At 40.3% G+C, this 19,269-nt stretch overlaps 1 protein-coding gene across 1 annotated transcript; it reads right to left on the bottom strand.

Moving 5' to 3' along the window:
• Positions 1-153: 153 nt before the first annotated feature.
• ankdd1a (ankyrin repeat and death domain containing 1A) lies at positions 154-17,438 on the bottom strand. The gene is made up of 15 exons (XM_066701538.1): positions 17,283-17,438; positions 15,199-15,302; positions 11,606-11,704; positions 10,065-10,163; positions 9,616-9,720; positions 7,525-7,623; positions 6,491-6,589; positions 5,778-5,876; positions 5,567-5,665; positions 4,625-4,723; positions 4,136-4,234; positions 3,646-3,741; positions 3,017-3,218; positions 2,594-2,725; positions 154-2,421 (listed from the first exon to the last, which is right to left on the bottom strand). The coding sequence occupies exons 1-15, from the start codon at positions 17,314-17,316 to the stop codon at positions 2,360-2,362; spliced, it is 1,527 nt and encodes a 508-aa protein (XP_066557635.1). The 5' UTR covers positions 17,317-17,438; the 3' UTR covers positions 154-2,359.
• Between the last annotated feature and the right edge of the window lie 1,831 nt (positions 17,439-19,269).

Genomic DNA, 19,269 nt, shown 5'->3' with positions numbered 1-19,269 from the left:
TATTTCCGATCATTTTGTAATGTAAATAAGTGCCTACAATATTCCACTCCTGCCAGGGAAAGGAAACAAAAAAAAAACAACAACAACAAAAAACAACTTTGCAATACTAATTCACCATTTAATTTAAAGTTTTTTGTCTTTCAAAATGTCAATAATAATTCAGTGCTGGTTCAATTCCTGAATTTAGTAACCTTTCTATCCTAAGGTTATGTATTGACATAAAACAATAAAACAATAAACACTTAAATCTTAAGTACAAAATGTTTTATTTATGAAAAAGAACGATTCACATTTTAAAACTTTTGTACAAGGATATAACAGAAAAAGTACAAATCCTATACTCAACAGAAGCATCATGTTTAAAGGACATTTGGGCAAACCTACTCATGGGTAGTTTTCTAGCAAAACTACAAATGAGTTGACTGTATAACAAATTCTCATACAACTGGATTTAAAACCAGCATCTGCACTTTCCTCACCAGTGCATTTCTTTGAACAAGACTAATGTCTTGTGTCTAATCCATTCAGGAGCAGTGTCTATATATCTTCTATAGATTTAATAGAGTGATGCACTAAATTCTTCTGGGGTATATTCTTTCAGTTACAAAAGCTTGTTTATCCCAAAAAGGCTTTACAACAAAAAGTTCATTGTTATTCATCACTGGTAATTATGGCATACGAACACACCTTATCTGCAGTCCAGGAGTTCGGATGTCCCCCTTTAGAAGCTGGTGGAAGATGATAGTGATGAAGTACTGGTGTAGTAGTGATGGCGTTAATTTAGCCTTAACCTGCTTGGCTAAGGAAACGATGGCCTGGCGAAGAGGATGAGGCCATTGGGACCCACCCACACATGGTGAATAGAGCCGGGAAGCTGCTGTAAAGGCAAACGGAGCTACCGCCGCAGACAAATGGAAAATTGTATTTATGATGGTGTGCTTGGAGCAAGCAGGATGTGAGGTCGGGGGTTTTCCTCCTCCCATTTTATTTTAAAACTCCATCATGTGCCTGAAGATGTAGTGCAGCATCCATTTCCTAACAAAGGTTTTGCAACATTTTATGGAAGCGTAGATCCTTCATAGAACACATAATAAGAGACCCTTTCTCCATCCTATTGCATATAAGGATTTAGAGGATTTCAAATATACAAATATTCACAGACACCCATAAGCATACAACCATAGTTTCCCTTGATGCAGAAAGGTACTTATCAGATAGCACTGTATTCTTCAAAACTTTCCCAGATTTCTCCCTGCTTCTTTTCCCTTAAATGCCACTTACTTTACTGGGAAGTGCTTCAGTTTTGGTATGCTATAATCAGATGATTTTCTGACACTTAATTTATTCTGCAGGATTGCTGTAGCCACTTCAAAACCTTTCAGAATAAAGGCTAAAAGAGTCATGGCTAACCTGAATACAGATGTCTGTGTAACATGAAGTACCTACTCATCAGGAGCATTCAATGCATTGTCACCCACTACAGTAACCCAGGATCTTTCAGCTTCGTTTTGATGTATCAAAAATGTGTAACAGCTGTATAAAATGCACCAGATAAAATTAATATAGATTCTCCTCCCAACGTTTGGCAGTTTTTAAAAAATCAGTTTGAGAAGCACCTAAAAAACTTCCAGTTTGTTATAATGTAACTTTCTTAAAAGTGAAGAACATCAAAATTGTTTAGATAGAGAATGCTGTGCAGAAATGCAACCTAAACCAAAAGTATCTGGGCAAAATGCTTTTTAATACGATGTCCTATAGGCTGAAAACAATCAAAACAATGTACAACTCAAAAGACATGTATAGTCATAAATAACGAATATAGAGTGAAGTATAAGGTGTACAATTTCATCCTTTGACTACAAGTGCTATGGTAGATGGGGTAAAGCTCAACATTGGCATACTACAGAAACACTACAGTGAATTTAAACAAATGGTTAATCTCCCTTGGGAAGGTTTGAGCAGAGTAACAATCAGGTAGAGTCCATTACCAAGAGTAAGAAAATAAATTTAAGATGGTACAGAAAAGGTGGGACTCCTTTTTGTTGTTTTAAAAAAGTGCTTTTGGCTTCGAGAGGAATGAGGAAGTGCCTGTTGAAGAGCACACAGTAGCCCTTATTCACTGGAGATACTAGAACTCACAGTCGTCTGCAGGTCGCCAAAGAAAATGTCCTCCACCCATGGTCTACACTTGGTCCTGACTCCACGTCTTTCACTGGCAAACACTGTTGTACTTTGGTACACGACTACCCTGATGTTGAGCAGTGAGGAATTACCGTTATTACCATTCACAAAACCATTTACCAAGTTTGTACAACAGGGATCACAGTGTATTATCCTGAAGAAGCACCAGTTCTGGCTCTCACATGGCTGTGCATTTCTTTGGAGAGTTGGAGTCGGCGTTTGCTTTTCTCCTGATGCTTTCTGATAAACACAGCAAATAGAGACAGAAAAGAACATTAGTTCGTGTTATTGTAATTCTTCAGGTCTGATGATTAACAAATCCACACATTGATGCACTTCGCCCATGACCTCCAAACCTGCAATCCCTGCAATTTCATTCTCAGCTGACACTGCTCACACGACTGCCACTGACCTGCCAAGTCTCTCCTGGCAATGCCCACCAAGCCCTCGTATAAGCCTTTGATTGGATTTTCCCCGGCCATGATTACACCATGTAGCCAGATCAGAAGCATTCTGTGGCCATGCTCCTTGTAGCTTTTTGTGCCTGCAAATTCATAATAATAATAATTACAAAAGTATTCTATAATAAAAGTTTTTACCATATGACAGTATTTATCTTATATAGACTTATATTCATTATACATTTACTATCACACTAGGTTTACATAGTTTATCTTTCCTAATAGGGAAACCGCACAGGGTAATTGCAAAGTGAGAGATCTATTTGTGAGTTCCAAAGGACAGTGTGAAATGTATTTTGATTTAATCTAAATGTCCATGTTTCCTACAAATACATCTCTCTTAAGCACAGATAGAGTCTGAGTCTTTGTCTTACCCGTCCACTGTTGCTCTATGGCCCTGATGTGCGCCTCAGTGAATTTCCAGTAATGCGCCAGCTTCTTCCACTCGTTGGGCTTGAGGTATTTGGTTGCGAGTCTCCACATGACGGAGCGGATGTGCTGGGTCTCCAGCCTGTGGTCCTGCTTGAAGGTCAGATGTTTGCCCACCCAGGAGTCGGAGTCGCTGTTCAGATTGTCCTGCAGAATAAAGACACCTATGACTATGAAGTTCAGTAACCTGTGAATCAAGCTTCCCCACTTTTCACATTTTAAAGGTTGGACGATTTTTCTTATTTTAAAAGTTTACATTTTCTGATTGATGCACTATAGATTTTTGTGAAGCACTTAAATGCTTACATTTCAGACACATCACAAGGCAATTGTATTTCAGGAAGCATTACAAATATCAAACAAGAGTGTATTCTACTGCAGCAAAGTCAAGGGACTAGCTAACACAATCTGGAAAACTGTCAGCGCTAACACTTCTTGTTTAATCAGCCAGTTTAGAAGAGGTCCCTATGCGCAACAGGATTCAGACAGTTTGTTTCTGCTGCACCATCAGATATCACACGTCATTTCTTGAACACATTTCTTGAACCCAAAACACCAGTGAACATTCACCTACCTTTTCCCATTTATAAAACCTGTCCGCTTTAATAATCATGTCCACCAGGTTGATGTGGTTGCCTCTAGCTGCTACATCCAGTGATGTCTTCCCTTGCTACAAAGTTAAGGAAAGCAAATGTAAAAGTTTTAATATCACAGATCTTTATCAATTAGTCATTCATTTGTACAAAATAACAAATGTACTCCATTTTGAAATTGACTCATACATTTATCAACTGCCAGCAGGTGGCAATAGAACACCACAATCAACATACATGACTCAACCTGCAATACAAAGCAGTCCTCCCACACCATTGGAGCAATATCTTTATTAACTGTTAGATACATCAAGGGTGTACTTTATTTTACACAGAGAAATAGTTCAACAACACATACTTACACATATATCTTTTTACTTCCTGCAATTAGACATCTTTTCTCTGTTCTTGGCTAAACTATGCTTCTTTACTCATGTCTTAGCAAGTTTGTGGCCGTAGGGGCAGCATTACCTTATCAAGCAGTTTCAAATTGACCCCCGCAATAAGGATCACTTCTGCGATGTCCTGCCGCCCATGTTCTGCTGCGATGTGGAGGGCGGTCTGCTGCCGCTGTGAAGAGAATGAAGAATGCAGAATGCAGCAATCGGACCATTGGTACTGTTGGGTACAGTACACCACCTAGTGGAAACCGGTCCCATACAAGCCACAGCCACAGAAGGCGGACCAACTTCACTGCAGTTCACTAAGCGAAAAATGTCACCAATGCTCAGGTCCTACACTAAGCAGACCTGTTAATACTAACTGAGATCAAAACAAAAGCGATAATATGGGAATGTCGAATATATATAAAGGAGAACACTGCAGTATTTAGAAACAATGTGACAAATCTCAGACTGAGCTCACTGTATTATTGGCATATTAGTGTTCAGGTTTATACTGAAGCAACACAAGCGCTTTGGTTATTAAATCAAGAAATCTCCATGTGGACAAGACACTTACATTATCAGCAATGTCAAGGTCACACTCCGCGTCGATCAGCATTTTGACTGTCCCGGGGAAGTTGTTGAGCACAGCCATGTGGAGAGGGGAGGCATGTTGCTATTAAGAGACAACACACACGCACACACACATATACAAACAGGCAGTCACCACAGGCTCTGCACAGCAACACACAGCCTCACACAATCAATAAATCACAACTAGTACAGAAAATAAGTCATACAGCACATCTTAACATGGGCACTTTTGTCATCATCAAAATCATTTTAGGAGTCAGGATGCTGTTAGGCAAGGCTCATCTATCCTGGTCCTGCAGAGGTCTCCTTTTCAGCTGAGCAATCATTTACTTATTGAACCAATTAATGGCCTAATTTGTCAAGATTAAGGTGATCTTAAAGCACTGACTGAAGACTTCTATATAGATGAAAAAATGCTCCTCTCCAATATTATACTTAGTTATTTCACAAGTTGAGTTCAATTCAGTTTCAAAACGTATCACTGCTGTGCGGAGGTTTTCTTACACTACAGGCTGCCTCCCTTGAGACTCCTGTCCACATTCTCTGTGTCCCTAAACTGGGCTTCATCAGATGCAGTGCACTTTGACCTCGGACCAGAAGCACCGCTGGTTGATCTAGTTACTGCTTCACTGCATCATTCATCTCTCTCCCCTTCTGGCTCATGTGCTCAGATCGCAGAGCAGCTGCAGTACAGGATGCACTATTGGAGAGCTGGCGCGCTACAGCAAAGGGCCAGTGCGTCAGTGGACAGCAATGAAATCGGATGGATATACTGGATTGCAGTTTCACCTGCTGCCCTCTGCTGTGTGACAGATGCCTTACACACACAAAGCCCATCCGTTATGTCCTAATTACAACTACCACTGACACTCATACATGTCTAACTAAACCAAACCATTTCAGACAAGGATTTAGCAACACTTACATTGTTCACAGCATCTGTGTTAATTCCCCCTTCCAGCAGAAGCCTGGCTACTTTTTCATAGCCGTGCAACGCCACGTAATGCAGAGCACTCATATTTTTCTACAAATAAAGAAAGGCATGTTTATTCTCAATCCAGAAGTCATGCCATCACTCGTTAAAAATGGAAAACATGCAAAAACATCTTCGATTTACATAAAACACCAGAACTCACATTTGTCTGAGCGTTAATGTCACAGCCTGAGTCCAGGAGCACTTTCACACAATCATAGTGCCCGCCATCAGCCGAGAAATGCAGGGCTGTCAAACCATCCTGGAGGAGAGAGATCGCAGAGTGACATACTTACAGCACCATCCCAGCCCCTCTCTCGCTTAGCATCTAAATCATCTAATGACATTTGTTCCATCAGATTCACAGTAATTGACACAAAATTGTACAAAGAGCATGGGATGACTGCATTTCACAAGATAATAACTTAATTTCAGGATAATCTACTGCCTACTGTAACCCCCCCACCCCCTGCTGTGGCACTGAAAGCTTCCTAAATGTGTGCCCTCTATTTCACTGCTATTATCCAGGGAATTAGGGTGGTGTGGGAGTCGCATTATCATTCAGTTTCTCTTGTAAAATGTAATAATGGAGAAGTTTTAGGATCAGTGAGAGCTCCTTCATTATTAATTTCGTAGTGCTGTGAAATTTCACCTCCAGGGCCTTACATCTAAAGCAATTGTAATATATGACAGAGTTTAATAACTAACTAAATAAATACATGCAGCCATAACATTTTAGAGAGTGTAATGGGCCGTGTGTCAGGCTGTTTATATATGTTAGATTATCAGCTGTACAGCTCAGATTTCTGCCTTGTGCTCATCTCTCCCTCAGATCATTCACAAACTTAAAGACCATGAAATGGGTCCATAATTCACTTGGTTTTTCTCATCCACGTCCACTCCCGTCTCCACAATCTTCTGCAGCACCTCTGAATACCCATTCTTGGCAGCTAGGTGCAAAGCCATGTTCTGCTCCTGTGTGGAAGACCGATCACAGTAGTATATTAATTATTACATGTACATATTTGCAAGTACCAACTTTTATTAATTTGTGCCCCATTTTCCCATTCCACCTGTCTGGCAAGGACAATGGTGTGTTTAAGGGTGTCCTGATCTTGTCATTCACCCTCCTGAGGAACTTAATCTTTTGAGCTACAGAACCCGTGTGGTCCGTGTGGCTGGCCCGTGTGGTCTGATCCAACAGACGAGCTACTGTAGCTCAAACTGCTGAAAAAGTGAATGCTGGTTCTGATAGAAAGGTGTCAGAACACACAGTGATTCGCAGTTTGTTGCGTATGGGGCTGCGTAGCCGCAGACCAGTCAGGGTGCCCATGCTGACCCCTGTCCACTGCCGAAAGCGCCTACAATGGGTACGTGAGCATCAGAACTGGACCATGGAGCAATGGAAGAAGGTGGCCTGGTCTGATGAATCACGAGTTCAAGGTGTTGACTTGGCACTCCAAATTCCCCAGATCTCAATCCAATCGAGCATCTGTGGGATGTGCTGGACAAACAAGTCCGATCCATGGAGGCCCCACCTCGCAACTTACAGGACTTAAAGGATCTGCTGCTAACGTCTTGGTGCCAGATACCACAGCACACCTTCAGAGGTCTAGTGGAGTCCATGCCTCGACGGGTCAGGGCTGTTTTGGCGGCAAAAGGGGGACCTACACAATCTTAGGCAGGTGGTCATAATGTTATGGCTGATCGGTGTACATATATACATACATACATACATATATGTGTAGCTGTTGGGAACCCCTACAAGACAACCAGGTAAAATAAAGCATTCTTTGTAAGATTAGGTATTACATAAGAAAGCATTCTGCCAAAGGGGAAACCTCATAAACCCAGAATCCTGACTTGCAAAGATAGCCCTATGACACCAAGGGGTGCAGGAGCAGAGTTACCTTGTCCTTCAGTCCGTGAGTGCAGCCCGAGCCAATGAGGAACTCCACGACCTCCAGCTGCCCGTGCTCCGCAGCCAGGTGGAACGCCGTCTTACCCGACTGAGACAGACAGGGGACAGGAGAGACAGTAACGTCATGGACAGAGATCAAGGCCTAGATTCCCTTTCAACTGTTTAAACAGCACACTGGCACAGATACAGGGTTAAAGTGCACTTCCTGCCTTCTTTAGTAGGGTGGAATAGAATGGTATTTCATTCAGTACATAACAGGAGACCCTTTTAAGAATTCGTGAGAAAATGTCTTCTCCTTCTTTGTGATAAACCCTTAATTAAAAGATCCCACCAGCCCTGTTTTCCCACTTAATCCTCAGGCTCGCCTTCCAAGCACACTGATGAGATACATACTGACAGTCGCAACCAAAAGACATTGTTGAAAGGTTGTGAGGCCAAATGTGGCTACTCAAGAGGAAAGCTATTTGTTTTGCGAGTGTAAAGCTATTTACACCAGGCGTTTTTGTTCCTTTTCCTGAGCGTCTCTATCCCGTCTACTGTCCGTCAGGAGTCTGGCTCAGTGAAACTGGAGTGAAAGAAGAAAACCTGCATTCGGTGTTCATTTCACGATTTTTGTAAATAAAAACCTGATGATTTTATTATTTTTGTTTCTATTCCTGTCTTCACTCGGTGGTTAGCCAAGCCACAGCTTCCTTTTCTGTTGTCAGCCACAGAATATCTAAGATAATTAAACAATTAGCAGGCCATTACTGACAGCACAGTGCCATTAGAGAGAGAGGATTGTCGGAAACGCATTCCCTGTGATGCTGGGGAGTGAGTTTTATGCTCAGCGGTGGAGCTCAGGGGGTGTTCTACTTCTACTCTGTGCCCCAAGAGCCAAGACCAGTACTGCAGGAAAAAATATTCCCATTGTGTACCAGCTCCCAAGATGTTTCCTGACCTGATTTAGGAAGTAATCAGCAACCCCTCCCCCACCTTCCCCTGTTAGGAAAGCACACAGAGAGCTACAGAGGAGTCTGTCTCAATTATATTTCTTATTAGGCACATGCCATGCCTCATCCTATAATAAATTGAAAGTCTAGGCACATTTTGCTGTGTATTAAGTTACTACATCAGGTCCCAATGCACCACTCACACTGAAAATAATTGCACATTTTAAGATTTGCAGCCCATGAAAACAAGCAACATTCTACAACCAAATATCAAAACTCACATAATCCATTCTTGACATTGTTGCCATTGACAACATTAATACACAGAGCATTTTATATCAATACAGATACATTAACATGGCAAAGTGTCTCATATGCAGTTATAGATACTACTAATCCATAAAGCGTTTGTGCCATTCTAGAACCACTGCAGAAATATCACAACATTTTAGCTGACACACGTGCAATAAACTGGCTGCAGGAAAACCTCATTACTAAGAGGCAATCTCTTGCACCTACAGAGTTTGTCCCGTCACTTCAGTTTCAGAATCTTTACATCAATCGTCCCGTCCCCCCCACAATGATTAACCAGGCAATCTTTTTATTAGTAACAGGAAACAATGCAGCCTAACTGACTGATTCATTTAATTTATTCCTGCAAACCAAATGTGATGCCCATTTTAAAGGCCTGAATAATACATAGGAGTATTGATGAGATCAAACACATAAAAAAGCAGCTCATTAATCAGTTTAGCAGCCACTTGTGACTTCTTAAAAAATATTTTGTGTTAGTTGGAGCACATTACATTTATAAAAGACGAGGCTGTATCTCTTAGCGCTTGATGAATGAAAATGCACGCGTTAACAGAGTTTGAGCAAAAACAGGACAAATCCAAACAAAACACCAAACGTACATATTGGTCTAATACTCAAATCAGTTTCTGCCCGAGGCTTTTTGCTTCTACTCAGTTGCAACCTGCCATCCAGGGATGGGATGTAATTGCCACTGGCAGGTAATGCGATTCAATCCAGGCCATAGTACAATCGTTAGATACATTGTCGTCTTTTAAACATTGACTAAAAACCGACCCCCAGGACTGAGACAGCTCCCCCATAATGCAGCCACAGCCCGGCTCCATTGCTCTCACCTTGTCCACTTTGTCAATGTTCACATCCTCCAGATCTTCCATGATGAATTCCATAAGCTTTATGTGACCCCTCTGGGCAGCACAGTGCAGGAGGTTTAACCCATTCTGAGGTAGGGAAAGAAGTGCAGGTTCAGGACACAGCATTATTCGAAGCAGCATTGCAGACACTCCTCTAAACTTCACTGCATTATACAGAGAACTGCCTAATCCCCTCAACTGCTACAACCATGCTGAATAAAATTACATTTCCCACATTACATTTGTGTTAGCCTGCTTTTGTAGACAGAATGGCAGTTGTATTGATGAGACTCGCAATTTGTGTTTGCAATAAGGAAGTGTATTGAGAAGAACAAGAGTGGATCTAGTTTCCACATACAGGATTCTTGGGAAACTGCTTGAGTGATCCTCCGTGTCTCTCTCCTGCACTGGTACAATGACAGAAGTCTTACTTTGTTTTCACAGCTGATCTTTGCTCCTGCGTTAACCAGGATCTGAAGGATCTTGAGGTGTCCAAACCAGGATGCCAGAAGCAGAGCATTCATGCCAAACTGTGATAATAAAATACAAAACGTCACAATTCAGGACTAATGAGGCAGCAATCGGTTAAGGCTGTTTTCTCAAGGAGGATGTCAGAACTAGATGATTTTTTTCACCACTAGAAAAGATTAACCACTGTTTATTTAAAAAAGGCAAATACAAGCTAATATACTATCTTGCAAAAAATTGCCAGGAAACTCCTGGTCTTAATCTCGGAAGTCTGAAAAATACATATTTCATAGCTCTCTCTCCTTTTACAAAGAAATCCAATGCTTCTGAATAATACTGATGTTGTTGCCTACGCAGAAAGCAGCCAAACAGAAAGCTACAGAGAGATAATTTACACATGCCCATCAAATATTTATAAATATTTCAGGCACTTTAAAAAGTAAATAGAGCATTGTCCTGGAACTTCGTGCCATGGGGTTTAGAAGCAGATGTCAATTTTTAGTAAGCACCAAACTCCACGAACATTTCTTCCAGACTTTCTCAAGCTTTCCTTTCACCGTCTGGAGAGCAAAAGCTGGAACAGACATCTCTGAACACAGAGAGTTTCCAACTTTTCTGTATTGCGCTTTTGCCTTTGCTAGAACAATAATGGTGCATGTACAACAAAATGATGGAAGTCAGCCTGAAAGGCAAAGCAGACCCATGCAATTTCACTATAGATACAATATAATTTTACCACACATTATTGTGTTCACCATGAACTGATGAATCTCATCCTGCTTCTATGCAATTTTACTACAACATATTAAAAAAAGAACAGGATATAAAATCGCAAACATTAACAAAAGCATGTGAGTATAATAGTTGTATAATCTAGTTAGAGAATAAAGAGGGAGAAGACACAATATGTCAGCAGACAAAAATACATAGTTTATAGCATTAACACAATTAAATTGGGTCATCAAGAAACAAACATTCCCCCTCTTATAACCACTGTTTAACTGCAGAACACATACTGTACTTGTAGAGATTAACAGCCTAGTGTATTATATTATCAGCACCATAAGTATATCTCAGTCATTCAGTTTAAAAGCAGAATAAAAATAAAAGTGTAATACATCACACTGGCCTGCAACCACCACAACACATTAAGAAACTAGTATGAATATTCCTATAGTAAACCCAATGCCATAGGCTGGAGACTACCTAACCCACAGCTCCCCCTGACTACAATAAATGTCTAAAGGAACCTGAGAGGATCTAAATCACATTGGGTATTCTACAAAATAAAAACAATTTCAACTATGTATCTGCCAAAACATTTATCTGAAAGTGACTTTGGAATCAGGGCTTAAATTTTGCTCTGGCACAAACCAAGGCCTAGAGCTTTTGTTGTGCTTCAGGACAGGATGGGCAGCTGGGAGGAGCTGGCTGGGTACAGAGTGACCGTGGGAGCCACCTGCCCCCCCATACTGCAGTGGTCATGCTGCGGTCAGAAACCTACACGGTCTTCATCGTCCACTAGGGGGTCATGGTCCAGCAGCAGACGCACAGCCTGCTCATGGCCGGCTCCCGCGGCCCAGTGCAGGGCCTTCCTGTCTGTCTGGAGAGAGAGAGAGAGAGAGAGAGAGAGAGAGAGAGAGAGAGAGAGAGAGAAGAGAGGAAGGGTGGGACAGAGAGAGAAATAAATGTATATAAGGAGATGGAGAGAGACAGGATTAATGGAGAAAAAGGAAGGGGGAGACAGGGAAATTCAGGTGAAACAAAAGCAAGAGAGAGATAAAGGGAGACAAGAACAACAGGAATTAGGAAAAAACAAAAACAAAGCCAATCTTTAGGTTCTGTAAACCATACCACAAGGGCATCTGGGCAACAAGCAACATACAGAATGTCTTATCTTTCAAAAGTAGGATACATATTGTTTGCAGTTAACTGAAATAACTACAGATTAACTCCACTGGCCGTAAACACACAGGCCCGTATTCATAACACTTTAACAGCATTTTAAATTCACCAAGCCCTTTTCATAAAATGCCCAGTGCTATACAAGACACATGTGAGATTCCCAAATTATTTGCATTTTGTTACAGTATCTGGGAATAACTCTGTGCATCACACTGAGCAAGTTACCGAATCTCCTTGTGCGATGTGCTTTGAAATAGACCTAAAATGAAACTTATATTATAGATGACTCTGTGGAGCAGTTGTTGATACACAGTACTCCCCCAAGTCCTTACAAATTGCCTTGAATAGAAGTGTCTAATAGAAGTAACTAATTCTAATTCACCATATGTTTAACTAATTAGGTCCACAATGGGTTATGCTTTCTCATATTTATCTGCCTCTTATAAGGGGGTTTAATCAATCATCTGATTTGGGAAATCTGCCAGTGTCACAGCAACACATATTAGTACTGTGGGCATATCTTATAATATCAAAGAAAATTACTAAAGCAAACTAATTTACTAGGATGACACATTTAAGATTTTTAAAATGATGGCTGTGTTTGATCAAGGAGTAACCACAGTTAAAGGAAACATAGGAGGCTGCTTCGGCAGTCAGGATTGAGAACAGAACAGCTGATCAGAGAGAGGCACGTTGGGGAAGAACACTGAAAGTCTTGTCAACAGAGAAATTGCCAGTCAAATTAACCGTGACAAACATTTATCGGGGCATTCATTCAGAAAATGGGGACTTTAGGTTACATCCTGTTCCACAGACAACTAAAAATGAGTTTTTCCCTTTCCGCAAATGTATAATTTATAGGAACAAACAATGACTGTGCAGCTAGTGCTATCCACATGGGTTTGACTCTGCCAGCTGCCTGCTTCCTCCAATCAGCAGCTTCCTGCCACCTCAATAAAGTTTAATACACATAGCCTTCATGGCTAGGAGGTTTAATTTAAAAGCCATCTTTGCAGTTACAACTTTCCATGCTCGATATCTGAACGGCTTCAGTCTGGTTACATCCTGTAACCAAACAAATGCTATGCTAACGCTGGCTTTCAGCGCTACAAAAACAATTGACATCTGTAAACAATACTGGGCTCACTGAGGCAAACATTTCCTTTTCATATCTGTCATGCAGGTCATGCGTTTTCATTCTTTTTTCTCTTATGCTTACATTCTCATCAGTCCTATTTTTTGGCACATAGAGTGCAGAACATATGTACAGGCCAATTTATATAAAGCACTATTAACAAGATTAAATGGTTTTAAAAGCTTACAACAGACATTATAGAGAGAATTACTTCAAATCCATATTTGGTGTGACCACCCTTTGTCTTCAAAACAGCATCAATTCTTCTAGATACACTTGCACACAGTTTTTGAAGGAACTCGGCAGGTAGGTTGGCCCAAACATCTTGGAGATCTAACCACAGTTCTTCTGTGGATTTAGGCAGCCTCGGTTGCTTCTCTCTCTTAATGTAATCATCATCACTTCCAGGACTCCTTGTTCTTCTGAAGATATTTCTTAATGACTTTCACTGTATGTTTGGGGTTGTTGTCATGCTGCAGAATAAACGTGGGGCCAATCAGATGCCTCCCTGATGGTATTGCATGATGGATAAGTATCTGCCTGTATGTCTCAGCATTGAGGAGACCATTAATTCTGACCAAATCCCCAACTCCATTCGCAGAAATGCAGCCCCAAACTTGTAAGGAACCTCCACCATGCTTCACTGTTGCCTGCAGACACTCATTCGTGTACCGCTCTCCAGCCCTTCGGTGAACAAACTGCCTTCTGCTACAGCCACATATTTCAAATTTTGACTCATCAGTCCAGAGCACCTGCTGCCATTTTTCTGCACCCCAGTTCCTGTGTTTTCATGCATAGTTGAGTCGCTTGGCCTTGTTGCCATGTCAGAGGTATGGCTTTTTGGCCACAAGTCTTCCATGAAGACCACGTCTGACCAGACTTCTCCGGACAGTAGATGGGTGTACCAGGGTCCCACTGTTTTCTGCCAGTTCTGAGCTGATGGCACTGCTGGACATCTTCTGATTGCGAAGGGAAGTAAGCATGATGTGTCTTTCATCTGCTGCAGTAAGTTTCCTTGGCCGACCACTGCGTCTACGGTCCTCAATGTTGCCCGTTTCTTTGTGCTTCTTCAAAAGAGCTTGGACAGCACATCTGGAAACCCCTGTCTGCTTTGAAATGTCTGCCTGGGAGAGACCTTGCTGATGCAGTATAACTAGCTTGTGTTGCTGTGCTCAGTCTTGCCATGGTGTATGACTTTTGACAGTAAACTGTCTTCAGCAGCCTCACCTTGTTAGCTGAGTTTGGCTGTTCCTCACCCAGTTTTATTCCTCCTACACAGCTGTTTCTGTTTCAGTTAATGATTGTGTTTCAACCTACATATTGAATTGAAGATCATTAGCACCTGTTTGGTATAATTGTTAAATCATAAACCTGACTATATGGCTACAAAATCCCTGACTTTGTGCAAGTGTACCTAGAATAATTGATGCTGTTTTGAAGGTATATATATATAAAGAAGCAAAAATCTATTTTAACCTTGTTTGATTACACAATGTAACACTAATACAAGTACATACTCTGGCTTTTAGGCTGTATTGAGTTGAAATGGAGTTTCACTGCTAACTGTAGGTTTAATTTTGTCATAATGTAATTGAATCTTACTAATGATGACACCTTTACTGAAGTGGAAAGAGATAGGAGCTACCAACATTTCATGTAAAAATTAATGTGGCTGGGAGTTTAGGTATTACAATTTGTATAAGTATATATTACTACAGATAGGGACAATTCAGTGGAAGCTCCATGGGTGTATATATATATATATATATATATATATATATATATATATATATATATATATATATATATATATATATATACATACATACATACATACATACATACTTAAACAGAGATAACTTGAATGTGTGAATAGGCAACTGGTGAAATCAAATTCCCTCAATGTCATCAATAATTTATTGAAAGCGACCATTCCTATAAATGTGTTCATTAATGTAAATGCAACTTCCTACTGTACAGGAAAAACTAAAAATACCACAAATATGAACATTAGGTGAATTTAGAGGACCGCTAATCTTCAGGCGGAGGACACTTACATTGTTTTTAGCTTTGATATCCACTCCTCTCTTCATTAGCTCCTGCATCTTCTCAATGTCATTCCTTTTTGCTGCATCATGGAATTCCTTTTCTGACCGGAGCACTACAAGCAAACAGAGAGACAATATTTGAAGTGACACCACAATCTATGAATCCCATATTTGTTGTTCCTACACTACAATTCATTAATCATATGTCTGTTTATAATATTTATAATCTCCCCACTACGCACGCTATGCTGCCTTTTCCTTTTCTTTGCTCTTTATTTCTAATATAATATAATCAGCCGCTATCCATCCCATGGTATTCACAGCACATTGCCATTGCTCTGAAGTCTATTTCTCAATGATCAATTTGACTCCATGCCCAGAACTAAAATTCAGTCCGTTTAAACAATCCGAATGCATTTAAATCATAATTTCCTTCATGGCATTCCATGGCTCAGAAGCAGCATTTCACTTTATACACATTAACAATGAATTCAGATACAGCACAACTGCTTTTTCAAGTTCTTGGAAGGCATTGGCAGTGTGGACCTTTAGAGATCAGTACTCTACTTCATTAATTATACCTGCAGCATATGGAATTAAAACCCTTAGTCTCCATTTCTTATTTACAAATCAATATCTTTATTTCAGCTATGCTGATTACAACCCCTACTATTTATTTCTTCATTTTCTTGTTTTTACACTTCAGCCGAGAATACATTTTTGTTTCTTTCTGTCTCAAAAAAGCTGTGCAGACCAACTAATTACGTTTGATACTCCTGTGAAACCAGTATTTAAGTGCATGACATTTGTTTTTAAATTATTAAAATTGCCAAAGGGCTGCAATAGTTCAAACAATGCTCCTGTGTGGTCTGTTACTGTCTGCCAAAGATCAATGTTACCATGCCATTGCTTCAATGAAAGTAAAACAAAACAAAAGCAAACTATATAATACACACACGTTTCTATTTGAGTTTTGTTTATGTCTCTGGATACCAGTATCTTAACTCCTTGACCACACATTAAAAAAAGTTGTAAACAGACATTTCTCCTTGAATATCTCCTTCTTTCCGTACCTGAAATTATGCTGCAGTGGCCTATCCATGTTAAAATCCGTTCAAAATAAAAATCCAAGAATTGAAGAATAACCTACATTAGTTTGAAACAATTATAACTCATGTTGAACTAATTTGGAACACTGGAATAAATACAATAAAATAATCATCTATTTTAACCAATAAAAGATCCCATATTATTTTTAAAGTTTAAATACATACCTTACATTTAATTTTATTAAATACCTGGCACTGGAAGGAAGTATTTATTTAAGACCATAATACTACTACTACTACTACTAATAATAATAATAATAATAATACAAAATATATCGGTGTAATATATGTTAATTATACAGGTGTAAGCTATGGAGCATTGTGTTTAATTCCTTTAGATTTTATCAACAAACTTCAAAAGTCCTACAGACCAGTACACGATAACATGTTAGTCAGTGCACATTTAAACATTCATGTGATTCTTGTACCCAATTATTCGTTCTGAGATAATATTTATAATTTGGTTCCCATCGTCAGATAATCGTATTCCACAGTAAGCATGTGCTACCTCTTCAGGATTTCTGTTATTTGAATACCAAATGTCAGATGACAGGTGCGTGACACACGTTGTGTCAGAAACATTTACAAGAATTATCAAAAGGTATCTAGTCTGACAGCGAAACACTAAATACAAAAGTCATGCAAGTACAACTGCACTAAGAAAAGCGTTTATGCAGTTTTGCATTTCAACGAAATAATGCATTTAACAGACGCCCGTGATCTCTCTAATGCATTGCTTAATGCATAACGTTGTATTATGCAGTTTGAATTTGGGATGCATTAATAAAATAACCGGGTGGCTTTCTGAATGGAAAATGTAACAGTCCAAAGCAGAGCCACTGCAATTCTGGAAAATGCATACTTCTGTAATTGTACATAGGGAGTAAACCCAGTACGGCTAGTAAGGACAATGTACCACCCACTTCAAGTACACTGGCAAAGCTTCATCGCATAAAATATTGAAAAATATGCTCTGAGACTTACAGATATCATCTTCTGATACCAAATCGTCCTCCATGCTTCCATCCAAGTGTTACACGCTGTATTCACGATGGCATTGTTGTCTCTGATAGTATCAATTGCTAAGACACCCCCATTACTGCAACTGATGCTGAATGCAAACAGATTCCGACTGGAATATGTAGCCTGGATGAGTCTGTGGCCATCCACATCCGGGTACTGCACAGACCTGCCCACAACCGGGAGCTGTCATCAGAGCCCGTAAAAACATGCTCATATTATTTCTGATGATACGGCATATACCAAGTTAATTTATTCTATATACATCATTTCTGGAATACTGTTGTAGCAATGCGGGCCGGTCAAGCCGTGCTCGAAAACAACTTCACTTCTGCCAGATAATTGATAGACAGCATCACCTTGGGAATTTCGCTCAAATAATTAATAAGTAATGCTAGGTTCCTCCAGTGCAAATCCATCTGAAGCATATAAGAGTATATATATATATATATACAGTGAGGGAAAAAAGTATTTGATCGCCTGATGATTGTGTACGTTTGCCCACTGACAAAGAAATGATCAGTCTATAATTTTAATGGTAGGTGTATTTTAACAGTGAGAGACAGAATAACAACAAAAAAATCCAGAAAAACGCATTTCAAAAAGTTATAAATTGATTTGCATGTTATTGAGGGAAATAAGTATTTGATCCCCTATCAAGCAGCAAGATTTCTGGCTCCCAGGTGTCTTTTATAGAGGAAACGAGCTGAGATTAGGAGCACTCTCTTAAAGGGAGTGCTCCTAATCTCAGCTCGTTACCTGTATAAAAGACACCTGTCCACAGAAGCAATCAATCAATCAGATTCCAAACTCTCCACCATGGCCAAGACCAAAGAGCTGTCCAAGGATGTCAGGGACAAGACTGTAGACCTACACAAGGCTGGAATGGGCTACAAGACCATCGCCAAGCAGCTTGGTGAGAAGGTGACAACAGTTGGTGCGATTATTCGCAAATGGAAGAAACACAAAATAACTGTCAGAAATCCTGCAGCGCCCGCAAGGTCCCCCTGCTCAAGAAAGCACATGTACAGCCCCATCTAAAGTTTGCCAATGAACATCTGAATGATTCAGAGGAGAACTGGGTTAAAGTGTTTTGGTCAGATGAGACCAAAATCGAGCTCTTTGGCATCAACTCAACTCGCCGTGTTTGGAGGAGGAAGAATGACCCCAAGAACACCATCCCCACCGTCAAACATGGAGGTGGAAACATTATGCTTTGGGGGTGTTTTTCTGTTAAGGGGACAGGACAACTGCACCACATCAAAGGGATGATGGACGGGGCCATGTACCGTCAAATCTTGGGTGAGAACCTCCTTCCCTCAGCCAGGGCATTGAAAATGGGTCGTGGATGGGTATTCCAGCATGACAACGACCCAAAACACACAGCCAAGGCAACAAAGGAGTGGCTCAAGAAGAAGCACAATAAGGTCCTGGAGTGGCCTAGCCAGTCTCCAGACCTTAATCCCATAGAAAATCTGTGGAGGGAGCTGAAGGTTCGAGTTGCCAAACGTCAGCCTCGAAACCTTAATGACTTGGAGAGGATCTGCAAAGAGGAGTGTGACAAAATCCCTCCTGAGATGTGTGCAAACCTGGTGGCCAACTACAAGAAACGTCTGACCTCTGTGATTGCCAACAAGGGTTTTGTCGAAGGGGTGAAATACTTATTTCCCTCATTAACATGCAAATCAATTTATAACTTTTTTGAAATGCATTTTTCTGGATTTTTTTGTTGTTATTCTGTCTCTCACTGTTAAAATACACCTACTATTAAAATTACAGATTGATCATTTCTTTGTCAGTGGGCAAACGTACAAAATCAGCAGGGGATCAAATACTTTTTTTTCCCCCACTGTATATATATATATATATATATTTCTTTGGGTGAAATACCCAAGGTGATGTAGTCTATCAATTATTTGGCAGAAGTGAAGTTCTTTGTGGAACGACATTT

Source organism: Amia ocellicauda, chromosome 4 (genome assembly GCF_036373705.1).
Source record: "Amia ocellicauda isolate fAmiCal2 chromosome 4, fAmiCal2.hap1, whole genome shotgun sequence".
NCBI classification, from domain to species: Eukaryota; Metazoa; Chordata; class Actinopteri; order Amiiformes; family Amiidae; genus Amia; species Amia ocellicauda.
This window is presented reverse-complemented; position numbering and strand designations above follow the sequence as displayed.

What these genes read in the sequence shown, in the direction of transcription:
- ankdd1a (XM_066701538.1), bottom strand. Translation starts at nt 17,316, where the DNA reads ATGGAGGACGATTTGGTATCAGAAGATGATATCT. An exon ending in ACGTGGATGAGAAAAACCAA is followed by an intron (nt 5,877 to 6,490) that starts GTGAATTATGGA and finishes TCTCTCCTCCAG; the next exon opens with GATGGTTTGACAGCCCTGCA. An exon ending in GGTTTTATAAATGGGAAAAG is followed by an intron (nt 3,219 to 3,645) that starts GTAGGTGAATGT and finishes TTTATTCTGCAG; the next exon opens with GACAATCTGAACAGCGACTC.